This window comes from Anguilla anguilla, chromosome 17, assembly GCF_013347855.1.
Source record: "Anguilla anguilla isolate fAngAng1 chromosome 17, fAngAng1.pri, whole genome shotgun sequence".
NCBI classification, from domain to species: Eukaryota; Metazoa; Chordata; class Actinopteri; order Anguilliformes; family Anguillidae; genus Anguilla; species Anguilla anguilla.
This window is the reverse complement of record NC_049217.1, coordinates 24424633-24451267: the sequence shown is the minus strand read 5'-3', so window position 1 is coordinate 24451267 and position 26635 is coordinate 24424633. Positions and strand designations below refer to the sequence as shown.

Genomic DNA, 26635 nt, shown 5'->3' with positions numbered 1-26635 from the left:
TACACACAGAAACACACCCACACGTGTGTGCACACACACACACACACACACACACACACATACATATGCGAGCATGCACGCACGCGCACAGAAACACATACACACACACATGCATGCGCACACATGCACACACATGCACGCACATGCATGCACATGCATGTGTATGCATGCAAGCATGTACACACACAGCGTGTCTTTACCGTGTGAATATCTTATCCTTTTTACTATTTTTTTGAACCTCTGGCATGAAATTAAATGTATTGGATGCAAAGATTGCATCAATAATTTTGTATAGCCAGTGTGCAGTACTGAATATTTTATGGTGAAAATTTTTGTACATACTTTTAAAATGTTACTTTGTCATTTAGTCACAAAAAACTAACTCACTTACTATGCAAAAGGGACAAATTTTTTTTATTTATTTAACCTTTATTTACCCAGGGTAGGTTCGCTGAGCACGGATGCTCTTTTTCAGCAACGCCCTGTTTCACACTAAATTAAAGATTAAGTAAAATTTTAAAATTTGTTTCATAATTCTGCAAGACATGTATTGTTTTAAAATATTTATAATAGGGACAATAATAACAATTATGATAATATGGTTTATTATTATTATTATTATTATTATTATTATTGTTATTGTTGTTGTTGTTGTTGTTGTTGTTAAAGTACTTCACTTTGGGACTTCACAGAGCACGCTTTCCTTGACAAAAAAAAAAACTTACTTTTTCTGCACGGTGGTGAAGCAGTTAACACTGTGACGTCAGCGTTCCTGGGGCGGTGACCTTAAAGGTAGGGGAGAGAAATTTGCTCCGGGGATCAGTGGGAACTAAGGCTTTGCCTTTAAGGCGAAAATTTCTCCATTTTAGGGGACAAAAAATTAGGGCCGATCACTTTTAGCAGTGTCTTTGTTTTAAAGAATAGTCTAGCTTTTAGAAAGAAATATCTTTTTTCTTCCATGGATATTTACACCAAGGTAATGCCGCAAGATTCTGGAAGTAAAATTGCGTAGAATCGCACCGTTGTTTGTGTATTTATTTTGATGTTAATTTAGTCTAGCCTTTGATGAGCAGACTTCACAATCTGTTTGAGCTTTTTCTGCTGCGTTAATGGCGACCGCAGCTTATATTTCAACTAGTCTCTTCTTTGCAGCGTTTTGTTTATACTCTCTTTTAAAGTTTTTTTTTCCCCCAATAATTAAAACGAAGATAGTTGTGAACAGAGTGGGCCTTTCAAGTTTGGAAGTAACTAAATAAAAACGTTGACTTTTGCACTGTTAATAGCCTGTTTTGCGAACGATAAACATTTTGAGGTTGGCAACCGTTTGCTTTGATTGTAGCTATGACCGAAACGGCGAATTTGCTTTCTATAAGTGTCACTGTTGTGAAAGGCTTTTCTCTTTTCTGAAATTCGCGCGCGCGTGTGTGTATGTGTGTGTTTGGGGGGGGGGGGAGTTCAAAAATGGAAGATCTTTGGCTGCGCGGTGTTAAATCGTTGAAGGGTGGAGAGGAGTATGTTTTTTTTCTTCATCAATCCAAGCAAAAGTCCAGTTCATGACAACAATCAAATACACAACCATAATAATAATGACAGGAGGAAGAAAGAGGAAGCGGGGCAGTGCGTTCACAATAGGTGTTCTCCCTCCCCTAATTAAAAAAAGCAAGGAGCAATGGCCTGAATGTGGAAAAGAGATTAGAATTCGTTCGTCTCTCCATCAATTCTCTGTTTAATGTCACTGAGCTCCATTGTGTGAGAAGAGGACGCGTCATCCAGCCGTAAATTCGTGATCATAGAGCCTTATTGAAGAGACTAGTGTGTGTTCGGATGAATTTTCTTCGCGCGCATAACTAGGGATCTGTTTTCGAATGGAAGAGACTTATCAGCAGGATAAAAAAAATACATTTGTACTTATGTCCTTCTTTGCGGGGAAAAAGGACCTGGTTTCCCACGATTAAAATAGTCAAAGCGTGTGTGATGTTCTGAACATCAACCTCTCTGCCGACTGGAAATGGATTGTAATTGAGCGTCGGGAAACTTGAGAAGCATTTCCACCGTTTCCGCATTTTAACATCAGCGTTTCCAGGATTTGTATTTTTGGTTCGTGTCTCGCGTAAAGCTAAATCGCGCTGTCCGTATATATTTTTGGTTTGCAACACGGACGGTCGTTTGTAATAGGTAGGTGCTCTTTGCTCTCCACATCAGAATCCACCTTTGTCAACAACAGAGTCATCATTGCCTAAAAAGCAGTGTTGTTCATTTGCACATTTTAGATATAGGATAATTAATGCATGCCTATATGTTATCAATACGCGCACCACTGAACGTTTAAAATTGCATACATCATTGTACAATTTCATATAATGTTTATTATTATTATTATTATGCGTGGATATTTTTTATTTATATACATATTTCGTATTCTTCATGCATTTCGATGCTCACATGAAAGTTAACTGTTGTCTGCTTAATCCGAACGTTCAATCGTTTATATGAATATCACGTTATGTGCAGAATTTACAACTATATTTTGTGAGCTTTTGATTTGATCTCCGTTCTGTAACGCTTATTAATTTCGAACAGTCATGAATCATTCATCGAGGCAGAAGGAACTCGCAATAATACGAACGACTTTGAATCCCTGTGTTTTACAAACCACATTCAATCAGCTGCCTCATTGGTTTGCAAGATTGAATGCAGCACATTTGGTGTCCACTCAGTAATGATATGTTAACTCGTTTTAAAATCAAAACACATGAATGTCATTTAAAAAAAACTCAAAAGGTGCAAATTGTTAATTGCTGTGGTCCCTATTGGTAGCCATTGTGTGGCTTTCTTTTTGCATTATGCGAACATTTTGACCAGGCGAATAATTCTGGAAACCGATATTCAACCACAAATAAGAGGAATCATTCAACCTTGGCGGAACGGCTTTTTTTGCGGTGTCCTGTTTAAGAAAGTCAGCTGTTGTACTGCCTTATCTCACTTAAGTAGACCATTTTTTTCCAGATATATATATATATATATATATTTCAAATGTAAGATACAACTCGATGTTTATGTCGTTTCTTAGCTTCGCTGCGCGTTTCTATGTTTTAGTAATTTAAATTAGTCAAGCATCTTCACCCGGAGGGCTTTTCAACCAGAGAAACTAGCGTTAAATGGAACAATGGAAACCGCCGTGCTATCGGGAAGCTTAGATCTTTATGGAGTGCTTATATACTGTTTAGATTGGTTATTTTTTTATTTCTTGAATGTTGATTTACAAACACGTATATTTTATGTAATCTACACAGAAGGTTTGCACATGTTTTGCGCGCAGCAGCTCTAAATGTCTGTAGTTAAGAAAATATATTTAGAAATATAACCATTATTAATGCAAGGCTGCATTTATTTATAAAGGCATTAGGTTGCGCATTTAGTTCATGTTCAGCCATGCATCAACTACATATTTAACGTAAAATGAGACACTATTTCGACACTTAAATCCAGATATCTATTATTTTATTGTTATATCTATCTTATTTTTATGATTCAAAATTTATTATTTTATTCTTAATTTAAAAATGATCAAATTACCCACTTTTATCTTTCAATCACACACCCACCAGTTATTCAAATGTGTGTGTGCGCGCACGCGTGTATATATATATATATATATATATATATATATATATATATATATATATATATATATATATATGGTTTGTTATTGCACAAACTAAGACCAAAAACAGTAAGTGAATAGAATTACACACACGACAAAAAAGAAAGACATTGACATTGATAGTGATTTTTCCAAATAGCCCTGTCAACGAACCCACAAATAATAATAATAATAATAATAATAATAATAATAATAATCGTGTATTATTATTGTAATTATTATTATTATTCCTATTATTACAGTCTTGATATCGAAAATGGTAAAAACAAGAAGAAAAAGAAGATGCTTGTTACTGGTGTTTTTACAGAACCACCAATACTATATTCTGTACGGTTATATGCAGTCATCCAGATGTATACGGGCAGAGACCATCTCGAGTAGGCTACTGTGAGTTTTTTTTTAAATAGCTGTCCTGTCGCTTTGTTGTGGCTGCCGTTGCAGAGACATTTTCTTGCGCTTTTGGTTGTGTTACGTATGATTTGATTAACGACCGGTCGAGACGACAGCGATGCATTGAATTTGCTCGGCCTGATATTTAATGCCACGACACAATATTAAATGCTACAGATTAGACATAAAAACATTTCTTCAAGTCACGTGTGAATTTAATTTCCAGGACTAAAATTTTGATTAATTAAACTCCTAGCTTGTAAATATGTTACATGCACCACACGTTGTTAAATAAATTGCACAATGCGTAAACATTGAAGGCGAATTTTAGATATTGGACATGTTATTTACTTTGATAATTATTAGCGGCCACGTAACCAGTAAGTGGATATATCGCCCTAAACATAAACTAGACACGATTCTATTGATCGCACTTCAATACATTCAGACAAATCTCACTTTTTTGCTTGGGTGGGGGCGGGGCGAAGGCGAAGACATGTTTCAGTGGATGACAAACCTATGGATTTAATCTGTTTCAAGCACAGAGGCCTAATGCAATTATTTAATTTGCTTTCCAGAATTTTTATGTTGGGAAATTATTTTAAACATTGTAATTTTGACTACATTTTTGGTTGCAGTGCTCGGATGTATTTGGATGTTTAAATGAGAGTTTTAAGTGTTAAAATGAGACCAGTCACTCAACTGCTCAGTAGGGTACAATTTTCTTGTTATTATATCATTATTAACAGTAATTAATAGCAAGATAGGTGTAAGTTACCAAGGGTGGATATGCTATTTTAACTCTTATACGGTTTATCATGTGATTTCAGATATGTTTTCTCAGTCACACAAGTCATAATATACGTTGGCAATGCTAAATCCTTAAAGCAACTACAAATAAAACACAATTCTGAGATTTTGCAGATTAATTTACTTTTAAAATATGTAAAGTTTCAAAGAAAAAGAGTATTTCGACTTCGGTAGTCTGTTATACAAAAGATGACGAAGGCAATAATTCTGTCGTTTTAAGTACTCTTGCAACATCCAGTTGAGCGCTTTTGAGCATTGCTGTCCATTGTGCTCTATGGTAATATTAATAGACGTGGCATATATCCTTATTTTACCTTGAACTCAATTTCCTGTATTTATGAGAAGCATCTTTATATACGGCTTGAGTAAATTTAGAAATTGTTTGAATGCCCAATCACAAGGCCAGATAAACAGCATATAGCTTCCATTTAGCCCCCCTCCCCCACCATTTTGAACGTCCCTCAATTCGGTCTTTCTTGTCCTTCTTCAGTCTCGTTTATCTTACTATACACTTCTTCCCCTATTTAGTTTAATGTTAAGCTTTTTTCAATAAAACAGGTCGTAATGGAGGAGGCCCACCGATGGTTTCTGCCGTTTATGAGAGTTAAGCCCAAACTCGCCGTAATTGAAGCCAGATGAGCTTTCCAATTGACATCCCCAAACAATACCGACCTCTGGAATCAAACGGCCAAGCGTAAACACCTCCAATCGCCTTCAGCTACGTATAACAAATATGTAGGTCTACATATGCCTTGTTTTATCCAAATACAATCTCTTACAGTATGTGCTTTATTTAGACGGCTAACGGCCTAACGTACAAGTAAAGAAGAATCACGAATAATGTAATACCTAAATGACGCGACCATTTTTTGAACCACGTCGGACTTTGGTGAACTGTGAAATCATTTGATTACAACGACTGATCTCACACTTTTTAAAATCACTCCTGCTGTAGCAGTTTAGACGCCCCCCTTCATTATTCAGTTTTTGTCTTAAGCGTCACTAAGTCATCCCCACCATATCCCCGTTAAACAGTCGACGTAAATATTTACATTTTAAGACGAAACAGTATCCAGCTCTGCAATGTCTGACAAACGGAGAACATTTAAACATTAACCGCAGTTTGTTGAAAACATTGTTATGTTGATCATATTAATACACGAAGTGTGTAAAGCCCTGCCCACGGAGACTTGATTAACTCCACAAAACGATTGTTATAGTTATTATATACATTTCACAGCCATACATAATTTTGGAACAATTTATTTCCCCCTTTTCGCCCCGAACATGACCATTGTTTTATGAAAGATGACCCCACCCTTAGCCTACCCCTGACCAGGTTGGCGATACAGCCAATTTAACTTTAAAACAAGCTAAACGTTTTAGTAGTTTATGTGGGGTGGACATAGGATTTGTATAGACCGACAGACAGACGGGCGAACAGACATGTATGCCTAATTAGGCCTGTGTGGCCTTTGTATTGTAATTGTATGTTAAAAGGGGCAACACCTCTTTGTCCAGTTACATGAAGACGGCATAATGATTCACTTAAAACTTTTCCAATCCCCGTCGATACAAAATTCTAATCAAAAGCAATGTCAGTTTGTACAAATGGTCGACCATTCATAAATAAATAAATAAATAAAAATAAATAAATAAATAAATATTGTGTCTTAAAGGGAGGTGGACACATTGTGACTCGTCTGGGCGTCCACCTCTCACGATACCTACCCAAGTGAGCACTAGAGACGGAAATGAGATGGTCACCAGAAGCCTCCTGAATTCCTCAGAGTGTTCATGCAGCACACAACATAGCGCTTGCATTTAACTTGAATTCATCTTATGCTTTCTCATTGAATGCGCATGCACCGTGAACTAATAGAAACTGTAGACGTGTAGGCGCTGAAACAATAATGACACCAAATAATAAGCAATAAACAAAATAATCACTTCAACAGGGAGGACCTTATTGGTTTGTCTTTTTATTCCAGTTTTGACATTTTGATAATTAAAGTCGTGAAAAGATGGAATTATTTAACGTAATGAAAACAAACATTTCTTTTAAAAAGCTTGGCATTAAACAGCTTAGAAAATTTGGATTGAACAACACTTCAAGTGGCCTATTTTCAGATACAAATAGGAAACGTTCCTCAACCTCTTTGGCTCAGTGGATTTACAACAAGAACGAATATTCTTCTTAGTTCAACTGAAGACCATTTAAAACGCCATTCATGTAATCAAAAATACCCAGAAAGATATGAATTAATTGCTTTATCGATGTTTTATCATAAGCTGAACATTACACCTATTTTGCGTATTCCTCTAGTTTTTTATATTGCCATCGAAGTCTATCATTGATTAGGTATTGATTATGAGTGGAAACCCATAAGATATTTTTTCTCCAAAACTAACATTATCTAAGAGGATGCATTTGATGGATTTAATTAATGTTTCTAATGTACAGTCGGACCCACAAATAATTGAAATATCTGGGCATTTGACGTGACCTATGTCTTGCATTTGGTTGGTGTTCTGGATTCATTGTTGAGTAACAATGGTTCACGACTGCCGTTGAATGCATAATTATGTGCTTTAATTATCATGCAATTTTTCCACACATTATATTGGGGAGGTTTTCGAGTAAACGTTTTTACTTGCAGTATTCTAGAGCAAGGAGTCTGGGCCTTCAGGTTAAGGTTTTGAAGGTACGCATGACATACAAAAGCATGAAGCAAAGCCACGGTAATAACTGGGTGTTGTAGCCCCCCATACGACGCCGGTGACAAATGCCCTCTTCCGGTTGTTGCATGTGGGTGGAATATGGTAGGAAAGTGTCAATCAGAAACGCTTCGTTGGTCAGGGACAATCCCTCTCGTAGGACTGGTCTCCTTCAAGAGCAATCAGTCACTCCGCATTAATTATCCCTCTGTTCCGCCATTGGGAAGCTCGCGCTGGCACACGGACTAGAAAAGAACGGAGAATACGGCATTGTCGTGTGTGTGTGTGTGTGTGTGTGTGCTTGCCTAAAATAAGGAACTGAGACTCAATAAGGCAAAAAATGTTTTCCTCAGAAGGCGTTAAATATCTATTTTGATATTGCCTATAAATAGTCATAGTTGTCATTCTGTTTGTTTCGAAATCCACGTTGTGATTGTCATTCGAGAAATGAAAATAACAAATACTGGACATATATCTCAACCCATACTGGAACATACCTGCATCGTATAGAGCGATATTACAGACAGGATCGATATAGATGGGATCTATGGTTTTGACCACACACACAAAACATACACACGAATGGTCCTATGATATCCTTCTGTATCCTTACATCCTTCTATACTTGTGAGATACAGGTACGTTTTAAATTCCAGTTGACATTCATCATTTACTAAATAAATGCTATTTATTTCTTCAATATAGATATCTATACCTGTTCTAATATACATGGATATACTCTGTTATTTTTAATAATGTGAGAAAAACATTTGGCCAGACTATGTTGCAAGTGTATATGAAACGTCCATATTTCTCAAAAACTGCACAGTAAATGAACTAAATTAGACAAATAAATAAATAGGGTTTAAAAATCTCAGTTAAAGATTTGTTCAAAACTATTTTCTATACCCATGTGTGTCGCCATGAAATCTGGCACTGTAAAAAGAGGAAAAATGAACGCTTAGTAAAGATGAATGGATGAATTGGCTACATTGAGAATATGTGTGGGCTCCTGTTTCTCGCACTAAAGAAGCTAAGTTGGAGGTTCAAGACGTCACAACCCTGGCATTACTTATGTAGAACGTAATACCTCAGTACATTGGTCATTTGTGACTTTGAGTTTAATTTTCACCTAATTCTCTTTAGTCGTTTTGCTATTATTGGGTCTGAATGGTTTGAGATGCGAGTTTTATCTGACCCAGATAAATTCCAAATTCCAGTTCCAACCTTCTCTACTCACCAGTGGGACATGTGAGCAACTTTGGGCCTAAACCAAAATCCAAAATGGTTTAATACGGATTTAAATAGAATGGTACAACACACAATTAAAATCAGCAAGAGTTTAAAAAAAATGTCTTATGCAAAAAACAAAAACAAATACTCAGTAGAAAATGTGACTGAGACCGAGGGGGGGGGGTGTTAATAGCACATTATTTATTAGCTTAGCAAACATTTCTTATCTAGTATGATTTACATAGCTTATGTTTACATATTATCTGTTTATACAGCTGGAAATTTAACTGAAGCAATTCCAGTTAAACACCGGGCCTGAAGGCACAGTACCAGTGCCCCTTCAGGGACTCAAACCTGCAACCAACCTTAACGCTGTGCCTTAATTTCCCTTTCCTAACCATTATGACTGACACTCCACTGTCAGGTCTATAAGAAATTCCATAGGAATGAGTATCTGAACATTTAAAAACACACTAGACAATCCTTAAAAATTATAATAATGTATTACAGATTATTGTTTGCATACTAAGTCTTTACAACAACAACAACAATAATAATAATAATAATAACAACAAAACAACAACAACAACAACAATAATAATAATAATAACGGAAAATGCACTTGAATAGGCTGTTTTAAGGTGTTGGCATAGGATACTGCTAAATAGTGTTGTCATTCATAAAGGTAATGCAATTTAAGATACCTATTATCTTAATGCCTACCATTTAACTTCTCTCTCTCGTGTGTGTAATTTCGTACATATGCTCCTAACGTAAAACAATGAAGAAAAATCTACAAAGCACATTCAAGCAACAACTACATTTAAATATAAAATACACAGGCATTTTCAAATTACTACCTATACTCTGAATAATAATGTTTATCATGCCGGCACCTTTGACATTTGGGCGACATTTAAACGTAACATATCAAAATGTGTTACACGCGTCCACTAACATGCTATTGTTTTCTTCATCCTTGTTATCCTATTATGCGTACATACTGTACCTCGCGCATATATATCTTGGTTATCGGCAAAGCACTGCCATCATCCTGAGGCTACACAACATTTGTAGCCTACAGCTTCAGCACTGGCTGAAATCCGGATTTGAAATCCAAGCAACGGCTCTCCTCTGGAAGACCTCCGTCTCCATTTGGCTGTAGATCCGTACTTACCGTTTCCTGTTATTTTTCCACCAACGCTAACTTCAGCGGTTCGTAGTTGCACTTCCATCTGGTTAATGCCGTTTATGCCATGCCCCTTCAGTAATGCTAACTGCTACATTGTTATTGCATCGCATTAATCCCCAAAAACTGGCCTCGATATGATGAGACAACGTGCACCCCCACCCCCTCCGAATTCCCCTCGATTCACTCCTGACTATCCCTGTGGTTCTTAGGCCAACGAGGTCCGCGAAGGGGAAACCTTGAAACAGTCCATCTATCTCTTTTCATCATTCAACCCCGGGCTGCCTTGAAACCACAGGGCCCAGTAATTGCGTTTTTCAGACAGCCCAGTGCGGACTGGCCAGCAGCCAATCAGAGCCTTGTTTACACTGCGAGATTGACAATGTTATGGCAGCGTGCCAGCCAATCAAAATCTTCTCACGTTAAATTCCTGTTTTACTCTTCGCCTCCTCCCATTCAAATTTAGAAATAAACAAATTAACCATATACATACACACGTATGTTTGTGTGTGTGTGTGTGTGTGTGTGTGCAATCAAATATGTTTAAAAGAGGTCTAACAAAGATGAAAATGCATTCCACAGTACAGGATCAAGGCATTTTTACATCTTCAGAAAGAATAAAAAACATCCATAGTAAAATGATCCTTAGTCTCACCTTTGCTTCTGATGTACTATTTCCCCTTGTGAACATAAAAGTGACAAAGTACTAGCATTTACCTCGTCTTTATTTGGAAGCAGACCGAGGCAAGACTGAATGTACCTTTAAATAGTCCACTCTTGCAACTTGACTATTTTAATAAAGTTTATGCAAAACTTGCATTCTGCGAGAATCTCTGCAACCGCCTGTCATGTTATCAAATATGAAGTTATATTGGTCGTTTGATAAATGTGAGCTGATGTGAATCAGCTCTCCACTATTTGCACGAACAACGTAAAAAAAATGCTCCACCTTAAGATGCATTATTTTGCAGGCTTTTATAAGTTGATAAATGCAGATGACATGGAAAGCGCTCCTTTATCGGTAGTGTACTTGAATCAGGCGCCTGCTTTTTGTTTAGTACTACTGTTACACGATTGGCTAGACATCTAGACCAATCGGAGTCTCTGTGTACCCTTGGACGAACCACACGAGCTTATTAACATGTAGATGTTCAGCCAATAGAGGCGCGTGTTTACCCTCCATGCGCTAAGAAGCGCGAGCTGGTCAGGGCGCATAGAAAGAGAAATGCTGTCTGAAGGGTACAGCTTCGAGTCATGAGAGTAGGAGGCCGAGCCCGCATCTATTTAGCAACTACAGCTGAAAACGGCACACTAGGATGTAACTGCTTCCACATTTTATTCAGGTTCATGCTTCCATTTTCTTGCTTTTTTTGGGTTACAATTTTAATTATTTATTGTTATGCAAGGAATAACTTACCAGTAAGTAATTATTTTATTGTATATCTTTTCCTGATACATGACATAATAAAGCATTGTTTTCACAATATTAATTCTAGAATACCATATTCTAGAAATTGACTTGTAGCAAGAATGAAATAAAACTAATAATAAAAATCCTACTGTTGTAAACTCAATAAATATCAGAAAACAGGCGACAGCATATCGTTTTATTTTTATACGAACATATCTACATGTGATAGTTTATCCATAGATTGATTGGCTGTCAATTTTCGTAAATATAAATTATGTAAAGGGTGTTGTCATTGATATCCCCCTTACAAATATTATTATGTAGCATGCATCTATACAGAAGAATGGACAGCATTTGTAACCATTTATAATAATAATAATAATTATTATTATTATATTAATAATAATAATAATAATGATAATAATAATAATAATACATTGTTATTTGTACTATTGCTTACTATTACAGTTACATCACAGATAAACGGAAATATTTATGCAGTATCTTCAACCTACTGTAAATGTATAATTTACTGACTTAAGTTATCAAATCAAGTTATGAAATCCATTTGTAGACAAGAGAAGGAGGCATGTCATAACCGATGTGTATTTTATATATATTATAGGCTATGTTGCATTGTATTGGTCATGACTTCAGCGGTCTTACAGCGACGAGGGGTACGTTTACGGTTGTAGGCCAGACAAAGTGCAGTACAACCCGGCCGCTGTAGCTATAATGAACGACTGTGTTCGCAGCCTGACCCGATCTCCGAAATAACCCCATTAATTATATTGTTTTTTGCGCCTGACCACACGTATAAACCAAATAAGCGTTTGCATTGTGCTTGTTGTGGTTATAACAGAAGAAACAAAGCATTTTATGAAAGTACTAATTTTAGCCATCGCTTTGTTTGGCCAGACAAGAACGCACGCGCTTGTTTTTCTTAAATACAAAATAGCCTATTTTGTATTCTGGATGCATCAAATTTACGTTTTTCCCCCCCCGAAAAACTTCATAGTGGCTATTGCTTCTATTCTCAAATGCGTTTGTTTAATCTGTTTAAGAGTGGTTTAAATGTTTTTTTGGGGGTTTTTAAAAATCGTGTCCTCGCCCCTCAGGACTGTAATGGCCGACAGGGAACAGTTGCATAGGGAAAACAATGGCACTCGTTCTCACCGCCACTATGTCCGGTCTGTCCGTTCCAAAATGGCTATTCGTCTTTAAAATAAAATAGAAATTAATGCTCCGATTGTATGGTATAATTCAACCAATATATGAGGCCAATGTGTGTCTCATGTCTAAACGCGTTAACATATACTGTAGTCTAATACCATTTATTCCTTGCTCTACAAAGCGATTGCTAATACAACATAATAATAATAATAATAATAATAATAATAATAACAATTATTATTATTATTATTATTTCTTAACAGTTTAACAAATTACCAGCATAGACAAGCCTAGAACATGTATTTTCTTAGTATTTCAGCTTCTTTATACCTGGACTCACACATTTACTGGTAGATTAATATGTCCTCGTATTTTCATGTTTAAAAAGATGCATATATCTACATAATGTTTAGTTCGACCTCTATCCACTTGAAGGATATGCATGTTTAGCCCATTCACAGTTCGCTAAGATTAAAAGGCCTGGCACATTACAAAGAAGAGTCTGACTTAAGCACGGACTCCCTCTCTCTCTCTCTCTCTCTCTCTCTCTCTCTCTCTCTCTCACACACACACACACACACACAAACAAACAAACTTACTGCTTTTGTCCTGTAGCAACTAGCTTCAAGCTATGGACCTGCGTTCACACGTATGCTTAATTGCCAGATCTTACTCGAATCTGATTATTGTAAGCGTGACATGTGCGGTGTTTATCCTGTGTAAAACAAGTGACAACAAACATATATTAAAAAATATACCACAGACAACCGTTCATTTTTTTAAAATCTCTGTTTTAGTGTCACGTGTTAGGGTCATCGCTATCTTTATTTTAAATAGAACTTTGTGTACAAGCATTCACTTTTCGAATGAGCTTCTGTAGCTGACGCTACATACTTCCGGCCTGACAGGCCTATTGAGTCCATGCACGTTAAGCAAGCACGCCAGTGCTGAATGCGTTTCAACATTTTGTCTGCATCAACAGCATGGTGCTGGACTACAATTTATGAATGAATTATAAATAATAATTATTGTCTCATAAATAAACATAGACCAACCTTTACTTTATTTTAAAGTGAGCGATGGTCTCTTCAACGATGGGGGGTTTCGTCGTCCTAAAAATATACTGGCCTGGTGCTAATGGTTATGGAAGGAAAACTGCACTGTCAACAGAGAACCCTCCTGATGTGAGGTAAAACCATGTAAACCACTGTGCTTACTGAGACAAACTGAATACATTTTTAAGAAGGATGCCTACTCTTTTTATAACTGTCTGAACCAATTGAAATTTGGCGCTTTAAATTTTGATCTCTCACAGCAATGGAGAGACCAATGAATATTGATAATGAACTGTGTGTAATCAGTTGTAATTATTTAATCTCTCTCTTCCTCTCTCTCTCTCTCACACACACACACACAATTAAATTAAATAAAAAATACACACATACACACTTGTGTGTTTATTTAATTTAATTGTGTGTGTGTGTGTGCGTGCCTGCGTGAGAGAGAGCGAGAGTGAGTGCGCGCGGGCGCGTGTGTGTCTGTCTTTCTGACGAAAAAAGGACCCAAATCAGTTATTACGAGACAGCATTAGCTATTTCTGATCAACCGAGTTCTACCAGGAACGTTCCCACATTGGAAGTCCCGTGTTAATGCCAATTGGGGATGCAGAAAGATTTCAATGTGTTTTTTTCCAGTACAATTGTAAAGGATTCGGGGGGGTAGTTTTTTCTCTCTCACTCTCAGGAGATGCTGATGCCGTCTTGTTTTCTTGCTGCGTTAACACTCCCACCACCGTGCACACTCGAGTACGACTGAGGAAGAACGTTTTTGTCTTCGTACTCCAGGCTGCTGTACAATAGTTTACAGTAACATCCAATATTAAATTAACATTCAAACCTTAATTTCAAACGTAATCTTTGGCATTATTATTATTATTATTGTTGTTGTTGATGTTGTTGTTGTTGTTGAATTGTAGCAGACTGCTGGGCTATTGCAAGAATTTAACTGAAGTTTCTTCTGAGGTTTGCTTCATTGTCTTCTTTACCGAGACTTCATTATTATTTTTTAAAAAAATTTTTGTTTGTTTCTCTCGCAGAAAAGAATGATCGGAGGCCACTATTTAGTCTGGAAAAATCAACGATGTACTCTGAATGCAAGACCTAAACTCCAGAAGGGATTATAATATTTGGGTTGCGTTTGACGCACTCCGTCTACTCCCTGGATTTCGGAATTATCATTTTTCGACGCAATGGAAGGCCGGGATTTCGCTCCTCCACCGCACCTACTGTCTGAACGGGGCGCGTTGGTTCACCGCGCCGCCTCTCGGATTGCTTCTACCGGCCACAGTTCCGTACAACACCCCGGTCACTTCCAGCCTGGAAAATATTACCCATCGCACATCCCAATGGCTCCTCACTCAGGTTTGTTTAACTTAACCAGTGTACGTTTTTAAACAAATTAAACGTGCTAGTTTAATGTTAATACGTATTGTAGCTTGTAACTTGGTTTAAAATAGCTACATTTTGGTTTAAAGCGAGACCGTGTCCCGTGTTAATAGTTCACCCTCCATGTTATTCAAGCGTAATAACATGGCTTTAGAGCCAAACAGTAATTTATTGAAAACGGAAATTAGTTAGACAGTATGGCCGTTTTGGAAATTAGCTATTGCTAGCGACTCCTTACATTTTTATGTGCAAATTTTAATGAATATTATTAATGCTTATTGAGCCATTTACTACCCGCTTTCTCTTCGGTTTGTCAGTAATGCATCTATGGGTTTTAAACGACGAGTGTTTGTAACATGAGCGAGAAGGGAAAAAAATCAAACAATATTTACGCGTGGATAAGATCGCTAGGACCATAATTTACATATCTATAAGAACTGTGGAGGCAGACCGAGGCAGGCAATGTAATCGACTTTATGAAATGTTCTGTAGATGTGTTTGTTGGTGTATATTTATTTGAAATGTCGAAATTCAGTGGTTATTATTATTATTATTAGCCTATTATATTTTTTATTATCAATGATAATAATTTTATTATCTATAATAATGTTGTTTTTTTACCACGCTGGAATATTTACGTTTATCTAAAATATTTTTGACTTTTTGTATCTTTTTCGCTGTTTAGTTAAAAAGTACAGGCAGTCGCGCCGTCCAGGGTTAGGGGAGATTTGGCCTTGTAGTTGTAGTAGTAATAGTAGTAGTAGTTGTGTGTATGTGTGTGTGTGTGTGTGTGTGTGCGTGCGTGCGTGCATGTGCGTGTGTGTGTTGAGACGGGTTTGTGCTAATGGAGGCTTCTGTAATTCTAGAAAATCCCGTTTCTATATCGAGTAGTGATGTGTCGGGGTGCGAATGGGTTGGCAGCGCGTGCATTAGGTTTAACAAGTGTCTGGTGTCCGGCTTAAGTACGCTGCAAGAATGAAGGGGACAAATGCTTGTGTTTATCTATGGTACTCCGATGTGACCCTGCATGTACAGACATAGCCACACACGAGTGTGTGTGTATGTGTGTGTGCGTGACAGACGTATGTGGAATATGACACAGCATGTAGGTTAAGTATTATTATTTGTGGTAGGCTATACGCTATATTGAAACCGTAAATATTCTGACGTGATTGATTTTGACAGCATGGTATTATTATTCGTATTATATTGTACATTAAGCTAAAATAACTTCTTGAAATATTGTTTTATTGCCCGCATATTTTATAATATCATACAACCGTCACGCATTGTAAGAAATAACAGAAATGAATATCTATGTCAATATTTTTTCAATGACCCATGCAATAGAAAACAGCTAGGCTATAATTTCATATCTTTCTTGCTGCAACCATGTACCGAATCAAGTAGCAAGCACGAGCACTGGAGATAATTCCAAGGAACGTTCACGACGCAGAGGTCATAATGCAATTATGCAGGTGCACAATTAATCATGTTGATTAACGTGGGTACGTTTTACACGCATTGGAAGTCACGTTGTGTAAGAATCGACGTTAAACATGATGCTTTGCAACTTCACCACTTGAGTTTTGAAGTGAATGAACAAAACTTAACAGTGAAATGACACAATGACGGAATGTCGTATCCGTCCAATTTTGGAGCACCGAATGTTTATCACTGCGTCTTCTTTTACGTGCACGGTTAACAGAACAAAAACAATAATAAATCCAGACGTTTTATTACTTTTATTTCAATCTCCCGTGAAAGAACAAATTGGGTGCAACGACTAAATATTCACAGCACTACTGTATTTATTAACTTACTGATTGTTCTCTTTACGTAGTAACGGTCAAAGCAGAATGTGCAGTGGCTAGTCTGCAGAAAATATGTTGCGGCTGATCGCTTTAGATAATTAAATGAATGCATTTTCATCTACGCAATAAACTTATTTTCCTGTCGCTCCTAACAATGTTTTAGAGGAGTCATTAGAAAAAAATATACACATGGGGGAAAAAGCTACTTTTATGTCATGGATTAGGCCTACTATACGTGAAATATGAGACCGGACCGGTGGGCAGTTTGCGACTTCCTGAGTCTGTTTGAAGTGCGGCAACCGGTTTCGTGTTAGTGATGCCCGATGCCACAAAACGACAAGGCTACACTGGTAGGTTCTCGTGCTGGCGTTGTGCTGAATCTGCGCTTTTGCTTGAGCCTCAAACTTCTTTACCTTCAGCAAAGAACAAATAATAAAATTTCACACATTCATGCATGCATTTTCCTTGCTTGAAGGCATTGCGTGCATGCAAATAAAACGTACGCTTAATTTGAATATGCAACTTTCTTTAAAAAAAATGTAACTGTGCTTCATTTTCAACCGATTGTGCAGCATCTCTCTCTCGCTCTCTCTCTCTCACCCACACACACACACACACACACACACACGTGTTATTCACACGAGAGGTTAACCTGCCTTGGTCACCTCTCCGTTTTTCTTTTTTCTTTAAAAGAATTAAAACCAGCCGACGCACATGTCCAGTTTGATATGCAAAGTGGTGCAGCTGCTTCGAGGGGATCAGGCTAGGTTTAAAGTGACAGACCTGGATTCAGTCTGAACACCGTGAGTGTGCTTTTTTAACCTGGTGCAAAGGAAGCATTGAAGTGATTATGTTTTTGTTTCTGTTGTTTTCCTTTGCACAGGCTTCTTTTACTAATTTCAGCAATTACCTGAACCTGCAGTGTTGTCTGATAAATTTAGGAAAAAGTAATGCGTGTTTAAAACGGCGACTCCAGTGGCCTTTTCCCATTAGCCTTTGTGCCTGTTCTGCGTAGTGATGGGAGTTAGGTTTCACGAATCCCAAAATGGGTGGTGCTACAGTGAGCTGTCAATCATTGACTTGTTTGAAGCGATAAAAAGATTTTACCCCCCGCCGCGGCCAAAGCACAACAGATTGGCTTAAATCAGCGAGTCGCTGATTGCATATGGTAGTTTTGCCCATTTTGGTTTTGTGAAGTCTCGCTCTGCCATCGCTGGTCTCAGCCAATTTCCAGATTCCTGTTCATTTTGCATCTGGAAAACAAGCTCTTAAATTATTCACTGGCCATATTCTGAGGATCGTGTGTCCCTGGGTGCACGCCCCACACAGAGAGGACACCAGATAGGAGAAACGCCCCTCTTCCGCTCTTCGGCAAGAGGACAGCAGAGGCGCGTTTGGAGTCGTTTTCTCGAATCTCTCGGAAAACGGAAGCGTGAGACGGCCAGGAAAGAGCCCTACTCCGATGCTTGTCCCGCCGGCTGCCCCTCTTCCCCCCCCCCCCCATCTGCGTTCCACCAGCCCTGCAGCACTGCCTTCGATCCGGAGGAGCGGCGCTTTACCCGCTGGACACGAGCAGGACGCAGGGCGTCCGGCGACAGAAGTTGCTCTCGTGCGATGAGACGGGGACAGCCCTGCCGATTCAGTCCCTCCTTCCCTGGCGGACGCTGTGGGCGTTCGTGTGGTGCGCCGTGGACCGAAGGTCACGTGACTGGTCACGTGATTGAACTGAAAACAAGGGCCTTTTAGCAGGATGTGCCGCTGCGCAACTCAATGATTATTTTCATTGCGTTCCTGTAGCGGAATCGCATGTCCTTTAGGGTGTCGACGCATATACTGACCTCACATTGCTTTTGCCGAATCTGAGACTTTCACATTATTCGCAATGAACAATTTCATTGTGCTCCATGTGTGGCGAATGGGCAGCGTCAGCTTTTCATTCAAAACATGCACAAGGTTTGGACCGATGCGATGTTTCGCTGTCTAACTCCTTTTATTTGTATCTGTGAATTAATCTGAATTTAATCGAATTTGAATTTGTGATTTCCTGCATAGATAGATTTTTTGTGCAGATTTGCTAGCATCTCATGCTTGGAGTAAAGCGAAAGTTTATTTTTTAAAAACCTTTCTTTTTTTTGTTCAGCCTCACTCCTGTTTACATTTTGTTGACATCAACTGTTTGCATGTTTTATTCAGCCAATAGCTTGCCGGGTTTTGCTGCTTTACATTTTCAGGTTAGGTAACATTTCCAATGTTTACCTCCCAGCTGCGTGTAATCACATAGCATTACAATGCACAGTCAAGTGAGATAATGTTTTATTTTTCCTTAAGTCTTTAGAGTACACGTGCGCTCACCGGCGATGTGATATTTATCTACTTTTTGCTGACGAGGCGTTTGGTGAAAGGCTTCAGCTGAATGGACCCAGATAAGAACGCGCAGAGAACCGATTGTGCAGCAGCTCCCGTAAAGGGTGTCGGAGCTGTGATCGGACGCCCGTGAGGACGTAGCCCGACGCAAAAAAACCCCAGACTAAATGGACTGTGACTTGACTGGAGGAGACGGCAGCGGTGGGCCAGCGCTCCGTTGGGCGCCTGCATTTCTGCGTCGGCAGACCCCCTCCCCCCCATGTGTGATTTAATTTGGGAAGCTCGTGCGGGATTCGGGGTAGTTTCCTCTGAGGTAGAACTGTTGCTGTGAAGACTCAGCGGGACGGGGAGAGTGTTCTGGTTGGGACACATAGCGAGGAAGAACAGACCAGGTGGCGGTCGGATGATCTTTAGCCCCTCTGGGGTATTATGAGGGTCTGTTTCTCCACATGTTTTCTTAAGTGATGCCTCCACTGGACGTGTGTGGATTCTCTTGTTGTTGTCATTTCTCCATTCTGGTGTTCCCTCTCCTCTCAGGAGACGAGAAGCAGAGGGGCTTTATGGAAAGGGAGTGGTTCTTGGGGTTGGTTGGTCCATATCAGCCTGTGGGACCAGCGAAAGGCCTGTGGTGGGGAAACTTCAGGCTTCAGGACACCCAAAATAGGCAGAGCTATCAACACTCACCATTGTGAAGAAATAAATTAAGTTCTTTTGATTGGTTCAAACAAGTCAATGATTGACAGATCAACATAGCTGCACCCATTATGGAGATCTACCATTGCTACCCATGGCCAATCCATTGGGCTCTGTGGCCTGCCATTCATCCAGTGATCCCCCTGGACCTCTGCACTGTAGGGGCACAGGGAACCCAAAGACAATTTGTGCTCCATAGATTTGGCCTCTGTGTACAAAAAAAAAAAATACAAAAAAACTGAAGGAATGAATGGAAGAAAAAGATAAAGAAAACACCAGGGAATCTTGTGTGGCTCTCTGATCTTACTGTTAAAGATCTATTTATGTGTTCTAAATGGTGTTTTCTCACCGAGCCTCTTTTTCTTCTTCTTCTTCTTTTTTTACTTTGAAGAACGTTTAATTCAGGCGAGTTCAGCCCGTTTGCCTGCAATTTATTATGCGCTGATGGATTATTAGTGGCTGGAGGGTCAGAACCTCTCGCTGCGCCTCTGGCTAAATCCACATTCTAAGCATTCAGGGCCGTCCTCCCTGCCTTCTCCACCTAATCTCTTATTTGTTTGAGTCAAATAACTCAATTCAATTAACTTCAAGGGAGCTGTAAAAAAAAAAAAAAACAAAAAAAAAAAAAAAAGGAGGGGGAGGGAGGGAATTCAGAACGTTCTGCTGACGAATAAATATGTGAGTGCAAATAGAATAAATGCAGATGCTTCCCATCAATTATATATATATGTATATATATATATATATAAACACACACAGCATATAAAAGCAGGGGAGGAAGTGGATTTGTTGGGTTCAGGTGTGACCTGGATGGAATCTTATGCAGTGCTTCCAGAACTACGAATCGGGACCAGTTGAGAGGTGTTGCGGTTGGTCGTAGGACGCACTGGAAAAAATAACAACCTAACATGTGCTTCCTGTGCCCTTTTGAAGTATTAAACTCTGCAGAGGTTACACGCACTGCGCGTGCAGGTTTTCTGTCATGTTTTATAAACGTGAAGAAGTCCATATCTGAACATGTGTTAGTCTGTATTTTGAGCCGGTTTTGTTGTCCTGAGATTGTTTACACTTGTTAAGTGGTGCTGTGGGCTCTGAAAGTTGGAGAACTGCTGCCCTAAAGCATGGGGAACTCGTGCTGTGGACTGACTGTGTTTCTGTGTCACGGGGGGAGTGGTTTGGGAGGGGGCTGTGTCGGGCAGTGGGAATCGGGAAAGCACGAATGGGTCGTGTGGTGGTCGACTTCCCTTCGACCGCGGTGGCAGTGTGCTGCGCTGGTTAACGGACTGGACAGGAATGCCAGCAGTTCTGCTCCCGAGGTGGTGGTGGCGGGATTTTAAAAAACCCTAAATCATCAAGGGCCTCCATAGTGATGACCAGTATGTGCGCACTCTAAATTGCATTATGGAAAGCATTTTAGAATGTTAAAGGCTCGGCAGGTTTTTGAATTGAAAATGTTTGCTTGTTCATGCAGGAGTTGACGTGGATTTGTGTTGCAATGGGGTGAAAGATGAGCTCGAGTTTTTGCGGTTTGTGTAACACACTTATGTGTCGTTCCCTTTCCTCCACAGGAGCAGGCGAATGGTCTGCTCCACTGAGGCTGATCCTGATTGGACAGAGCCATAGCTAAATTCTTCTGGATTCTCCCAGGTGTCATGAGAGGGGTGTAATTCTGTGCATGTGGAAGTAGACGCTCCCCTCTCTGGGTCCAGCTTTGTCCTTCACCCCCTCTCCCCCCTGCCCCCCCCCCCCCCAACTTCCCCACCCCCCGCACCAACCCTGGCTCTCCTGCGACTTTCGTCTGCCCCTCGGCCCTCCTGCCCTCTCTCGCGCCGATCCTGTCACCCCTACACCCCACCGTCTCCCCCTCCGTCCCTTACACTGGACAACAGAGGAGGGTGGAGACTATCTGTATATCTATCTGCTTAACCAACAAAACTATCTGTGTTAGCAGAGGGGATGGGCGAGGGGGAGGGGGGGGGGGGGGTTGAATCTCTTTGTCTCTTGTTGTTATTTAATACATGAATCTACGAACGTGTCAAGAGATGCATTAAAGCACGCGCCGCGTCTCTCGCTGCAATTGAGCGTGCTTTCATTTCCGTTCAGCGCTCACTTTTCCCGCTAATCTTATCTTCGCGTATCCTCCAAATATCATTGGTCGACGTCAGCAAGTCAAAAAAAAATAAAAAAATGTGTGCATACAAAGCGTTATCTGTGAATTTCTGAAGAGGGTATGCTCGTTCAGATACACTCCTGCTGGATAGGGTTCTTTTCCTGCCCCCCCCTCCCCCCCCGCCCCCTTTAGCCCTTTGTTTGAGGAGCTCTTCTTTTTGTTTTGATATTCCTTGCACCTCTGTGTTAAAAAAGAACAAAAGCACCCTCCTGCACCCCTTTCATTGTGCCATGGGAGAACATCCCCACCTCTCCCTCCTGTTTCGACATCCTGTTTGAGGCTGGGTTCGCTCTTCTGTTACCTCCACTGGTCGGCTGTTATCTTCAGTGTTCTTCAAAGGAGAGAAGAAAAAAAACCACCAGCCTTTTCATTCAGCGACGGGCTCAAGGCTAGAGCAGCGGGGGTGTGTACGGGGTGTTGCTTTGTGTGTGTGTGTGTGTTTCTTTTTTTTCTTTGCGGCCATCAGAATGGACACAGTGATGTTTTATCGTTTTATTCAAATGGGAGGGATGTGTTGCGGCAGAGGACAGGAGAGAGAGAGACAGAGAGAAAGAGAGAGAGAGAGACAGAGACAGAGACAGAGACAGAGAGAGAGAGAGAGAGAGAGAGAGAGAGAGAGAGAGAGAGAGAGAGAGAGAGAGAGAGAGAGAGAGAGAGAGAGAGAGAGAGAGAGAGAGAGAGAGAGAGAGAGAGAGAGAGGGGTAAATGCGTCTTGCGGCTGGTCTGTCGCCACAAATGCCACAGCACAGACGACTGTTCTAAGGAGGCTCTTGTTGCTGTTCCGCCGGCCCCCGGCTCGCTCCCTGGGTCTTCCCTCCCGTCTCGTGAGCGCTGGCCCGCCGCTGGCCCAGCAGTGGCCCGGCGCAGCCGTCGCTCCAGTCTGCCGCTCCGCTCGCCGGCGTTGCTGTTAAACGCTGCCTGCCGGCCCGGGCTCGGCCTGCCGCCAGCTCCCTAAATCAGAAACAATTTTAGGATTTGGCCGAGAAAATAGAAGCTCTGCGAACCGGCTTTGAAGTCTGGAAAGGGGAGAAAAACGACATTTTAAACAGCCCACAAAACTAGACGTCCAAACGGCTTCTTCTCGTGGGGGGGGGGAGGGGGGTGAATTGGGGGTCGCAGGTTATGGTAGCTTGGGGCGGTGGAAGCAGGTGGTGGTGGGGGTGGGGGGGGGGGGCGGGGTGGATGTTGCAGGGGTTGTCTGTGCAGCTACATCTACATCTGGGTGCATATGTGTACGCATACGGCACGCTGGGTGCAGAGAGTGTGTGGGGTTGAACTTGCAGCACCGTGAACATGCTGGGTTTGGTAAAAGCCGCGCTGTGCGTTTTTTTCGGGACAGACAACGAGACGCACGCGAACACGCATACACGCACGCGCACACACACACACCCTTGTACTTGCTTTGTGCAAATCGTATTTCTATGACCTGAAGCTGAATGTGTGGCTGTGTGCCTCGTACTCCATTTCAGTGGCACGGCCTCATCTGCACCGAATTACAAGGGCATTCGGTTCTCTGAAGCGTTGTTACATCAACCCAATTTCGCTTAATTTTTCTAGCCAGAGTTTCAAGACTGTAGAGGGAGGATAGGAGCAGTCTCGACCTTCCCTGAAATAATAAAACCCAGGTTTAAACCGCAGAAAATTTTCTTTACGTAACAGACGGCAATGTAAGTTTCCTCAAAAGCGGTCCCCACCTCTGTCGTACTTCAAATTTACAAAATCATTATGGACTTAGTTACATGGTATTGTTTGGTGGCTTCAGCACAAATTGTCTCATTTTTGTTGTCAGTTACAAGCGAAAGCAGGCAAGGTGTCGTTTGACAGCTCAGTGTCTGCTACTGGCCTGTTTTCCCCCTAGTGGCAAAATGTTGTTATTCCCACTTACTGTCAAGGGAGCCGCCCTCTGATATCCTCAAGCAGTCAGAAATCCCGATAAGGTTCTGTCCACAGTTGGCGGTGTGGCGATGCTTGCATCTTGCTCCTCTTGCCCCACGCCCCATCACTGGGCCCTGTGTCGGCAGTTGTACAGGTGTCTCAGAGAGTTTGGGAATTGTGGTTTCGCGGTTTTACGGTATTATATATCCTTGCATTCGTATAGCACTTTTACGAATGCTTTACAGTGATGAAGGGGAACTCACCTCACCCACCACCAATGTGTAGCACCCACCTGGGTGATGCACGGCAGCCATTCTGTGCCAGAAAGCTCACCACACATTAGCGAAGGTGGAGAGGGAGAGAACTTTTCTTAGCCAATTAAATCTGGGGATGATTTTTGGTGGCCAGTTTGCGAGAGCCAGATCTGGGATTATCGTATGACGCTGGCACACTGTCAGTGCCATTCGAGACATAGGTCTGTCCAGCTTCTCTTTCCCTTCTCTCCTTACACTTTACGGCTTTCCTTGCTTCCTCCTCTTCTTCTCCTCTTTCCCCATCTCCAACTCTTTTCCTCTCTTATTCCTATCTTCCTCTTTCTTCCTACTATCTTCTCCTCTCCTCATACATATTCATGAGAGAGAGGAACAACACACGTTCACTCTGGAGGATGAAATAACCTTCCTTTACTTTACTAGGCGCTGGAGACATACATGTTTTTTTTTTTTTTAATTAGGGTGGTTGTTGTTTAAACGTTTTCTCCTTTAAATTGATATTTAGGTTTTCACCCCCTCACCCCCCCATTTTATATGTCTCAGAGTTGTGTTACCAATCCTGGGCTTGTGTTGCCCTTTTTTCGCAGAACGGGGGCTCGAACGCAGTGCGTAAACACGTATATTTCAGAGCAGCCTGCCGTTAACTAGCACAAACGTTGTAAAATGCAAATAATTGCCAGGATTCCGTGGCTGTCGGTTAAACCGGCACGCGACTTCCCCGGAAAGCGCACGCGGGGATGAATGGCGGTTAGATACGACGCGCATGCAGAGTGCGTCTTTAAGCGTGGCTCAGCCCTTTCAGGACCAAAAGAAGACTCGGCGTCAGGGATTTGGTGGTAATCAGTCCCCGGGGACCCTTGGAAACCGCCGCCTGGGTCTCCGCTCCACAGGGACTTGTTGCTTCTCATGCGCCTGTCTGAATTTCACTCGTTTAAATTTGTTCTCTTTTTTGTGTCTGTCGTTGATTAAAACAAATCCCCCCCCCCCTCTCTCTCTCTCTCTCTCACACACACACACACACACACTCTCCCTCCCTCTCACATACTTTTCCCCCCTCTATTTTTCACTCTCTCAAACACACAGACACACACACACTCTTCAGATACGCTCTCCCACTCACTCTTTTTCTCTCTCTGTCTCTCTCTCTCTGCATCCCTCTTTCCCCCTTCTCCCATTCTTACTCACTGCCTCCCATCCATTTCTGTTCTCTCGGTCTCTCGGTCTCTCAGTCTCGGCCGATTTCCCTTGTTCCCCTCACCCGGTCTCCCTGTCTCCTTCCCTCGCGCGTACGTTGCGTGTACTTGCATGCATTTCGCCCACTCTCGAGCAGTTTCCTCAACCGTGCATCCTGAGGCTGTGCACACGCTCACACACACCCTGCCTGTCGAGGGCCTTGCTGCCTCGCTGCCTACACGCTTAGAAGTGAGCTCCCTCTGAAGGCAGTGTCCTAAAGGAAAAGGAACCTCAAAAGGCGACGAATTTGGGATGCACTTCGAAGGAAGGACGACTTCAGGATAACTGACAAGTAACGCAGCCAACTACTACCAAGTTAGCTGGCTAGTTTATGGAAAGCTCACATACGCTTAAAAAATATTACATACATTATTCCAGTGAATTCAGTTATTTAAATGTATATTTTAAATGCAACCACAACATATAATCGAGTTCACCGTATGTTCACACTTGTACCTGCGGCTTTGCTGTTTTCGGCTGACGTTATTTTAATGGAAGTAGAAGAAAAAAGTAACGGATATAAAATTCTGCGAAAGGAAATCACCTTAACCGTTTGGTGCTGGTCTCTGGAGTTGACCTTCCGGAGTGTGAAATTTCATGAGCTTATGTCGTTATGCGAAGACGGCGATCGATGGGCGTGCTGCGGCTCGACTGTTTCGACTGTGCTCTGGGCACTGGAGGGTGAGATCGCAGCGCTGAAGTTTACGCTCATTAGTGGCTCTCACAGCCTGTGTCATGAAGCTGGAGAACTATCGCCCTCTGCAAGCCACTGACGTGGTCTGCTGTGCTAAGGATTCCATTTAGCGCTTTAAAAAAACAAAAAAAAAACAAAAAGGAATTATAATCTGGAAAGGAATCTTTAAAGAGGGCAATCTCATGTCTGAAGGTGTGCCGTTTACACAATGGCAATTCTCAGGTCTTTGACGACTCTACTTCTACAGGAAGTAGAATTCTGTGGCTGCTCTCCAAATCGAGTTAGCTTTAGGGTTAGCGTTGTGGTTTTGGGGTGACATTTATTTGCAGACAGAATTGCTCTGGATGAGACTGCGATTTTCTCTAATGGGTCTGCCTGTCTTCACCAGACCCTTCTGGAATGAACAGTGGGGGTTTTTACCAGACCTTGGAGATGTCGTTATTGCTGATGATGTCATAATACACTTGCGCAGATTAAGGTGTTCTCCC

General features: G+C 41.1%; 1 protein-coding gene across 9 annotated transcripts in view; it reads left to right on the top strand.

The window, feature by feature from the left end:
* Positions 1–837: 837 nt before the first annotated feature.
* The window catches only part of LOC118216796 (BAH and coiled-coil domain-containing protein 1), a 95683-nt gene continuing 69885 nt past the window's right edge, over positions 838–26635 (top strand). For 2 of the 9 annotated variants that reach the window (XM_035398298.1, XM_035398290.1), the window contains exons 1-2: positions 11140–11423; positions 14684–15008. In XM_035398298.1, coding sequence (XP_035254189.1) covers positions 14837–15008 — 172 coding nt within the window. In that variant the 5' untranslated portion in view covers positions 11140–11423; positions 14684–14836. Of the gene's footprint in view, positions 977–1454; positions 2176–11139; positions 11424–13653; positions 13778–14143; positions 14498–14683; positions 15009–26635 lie in introns of those variants that run through there. The other 7 variants (XM_035398294.1, XM_035398291.1, XM_035398297.1 and 4 more) reach the window with 7 other exon arrangements.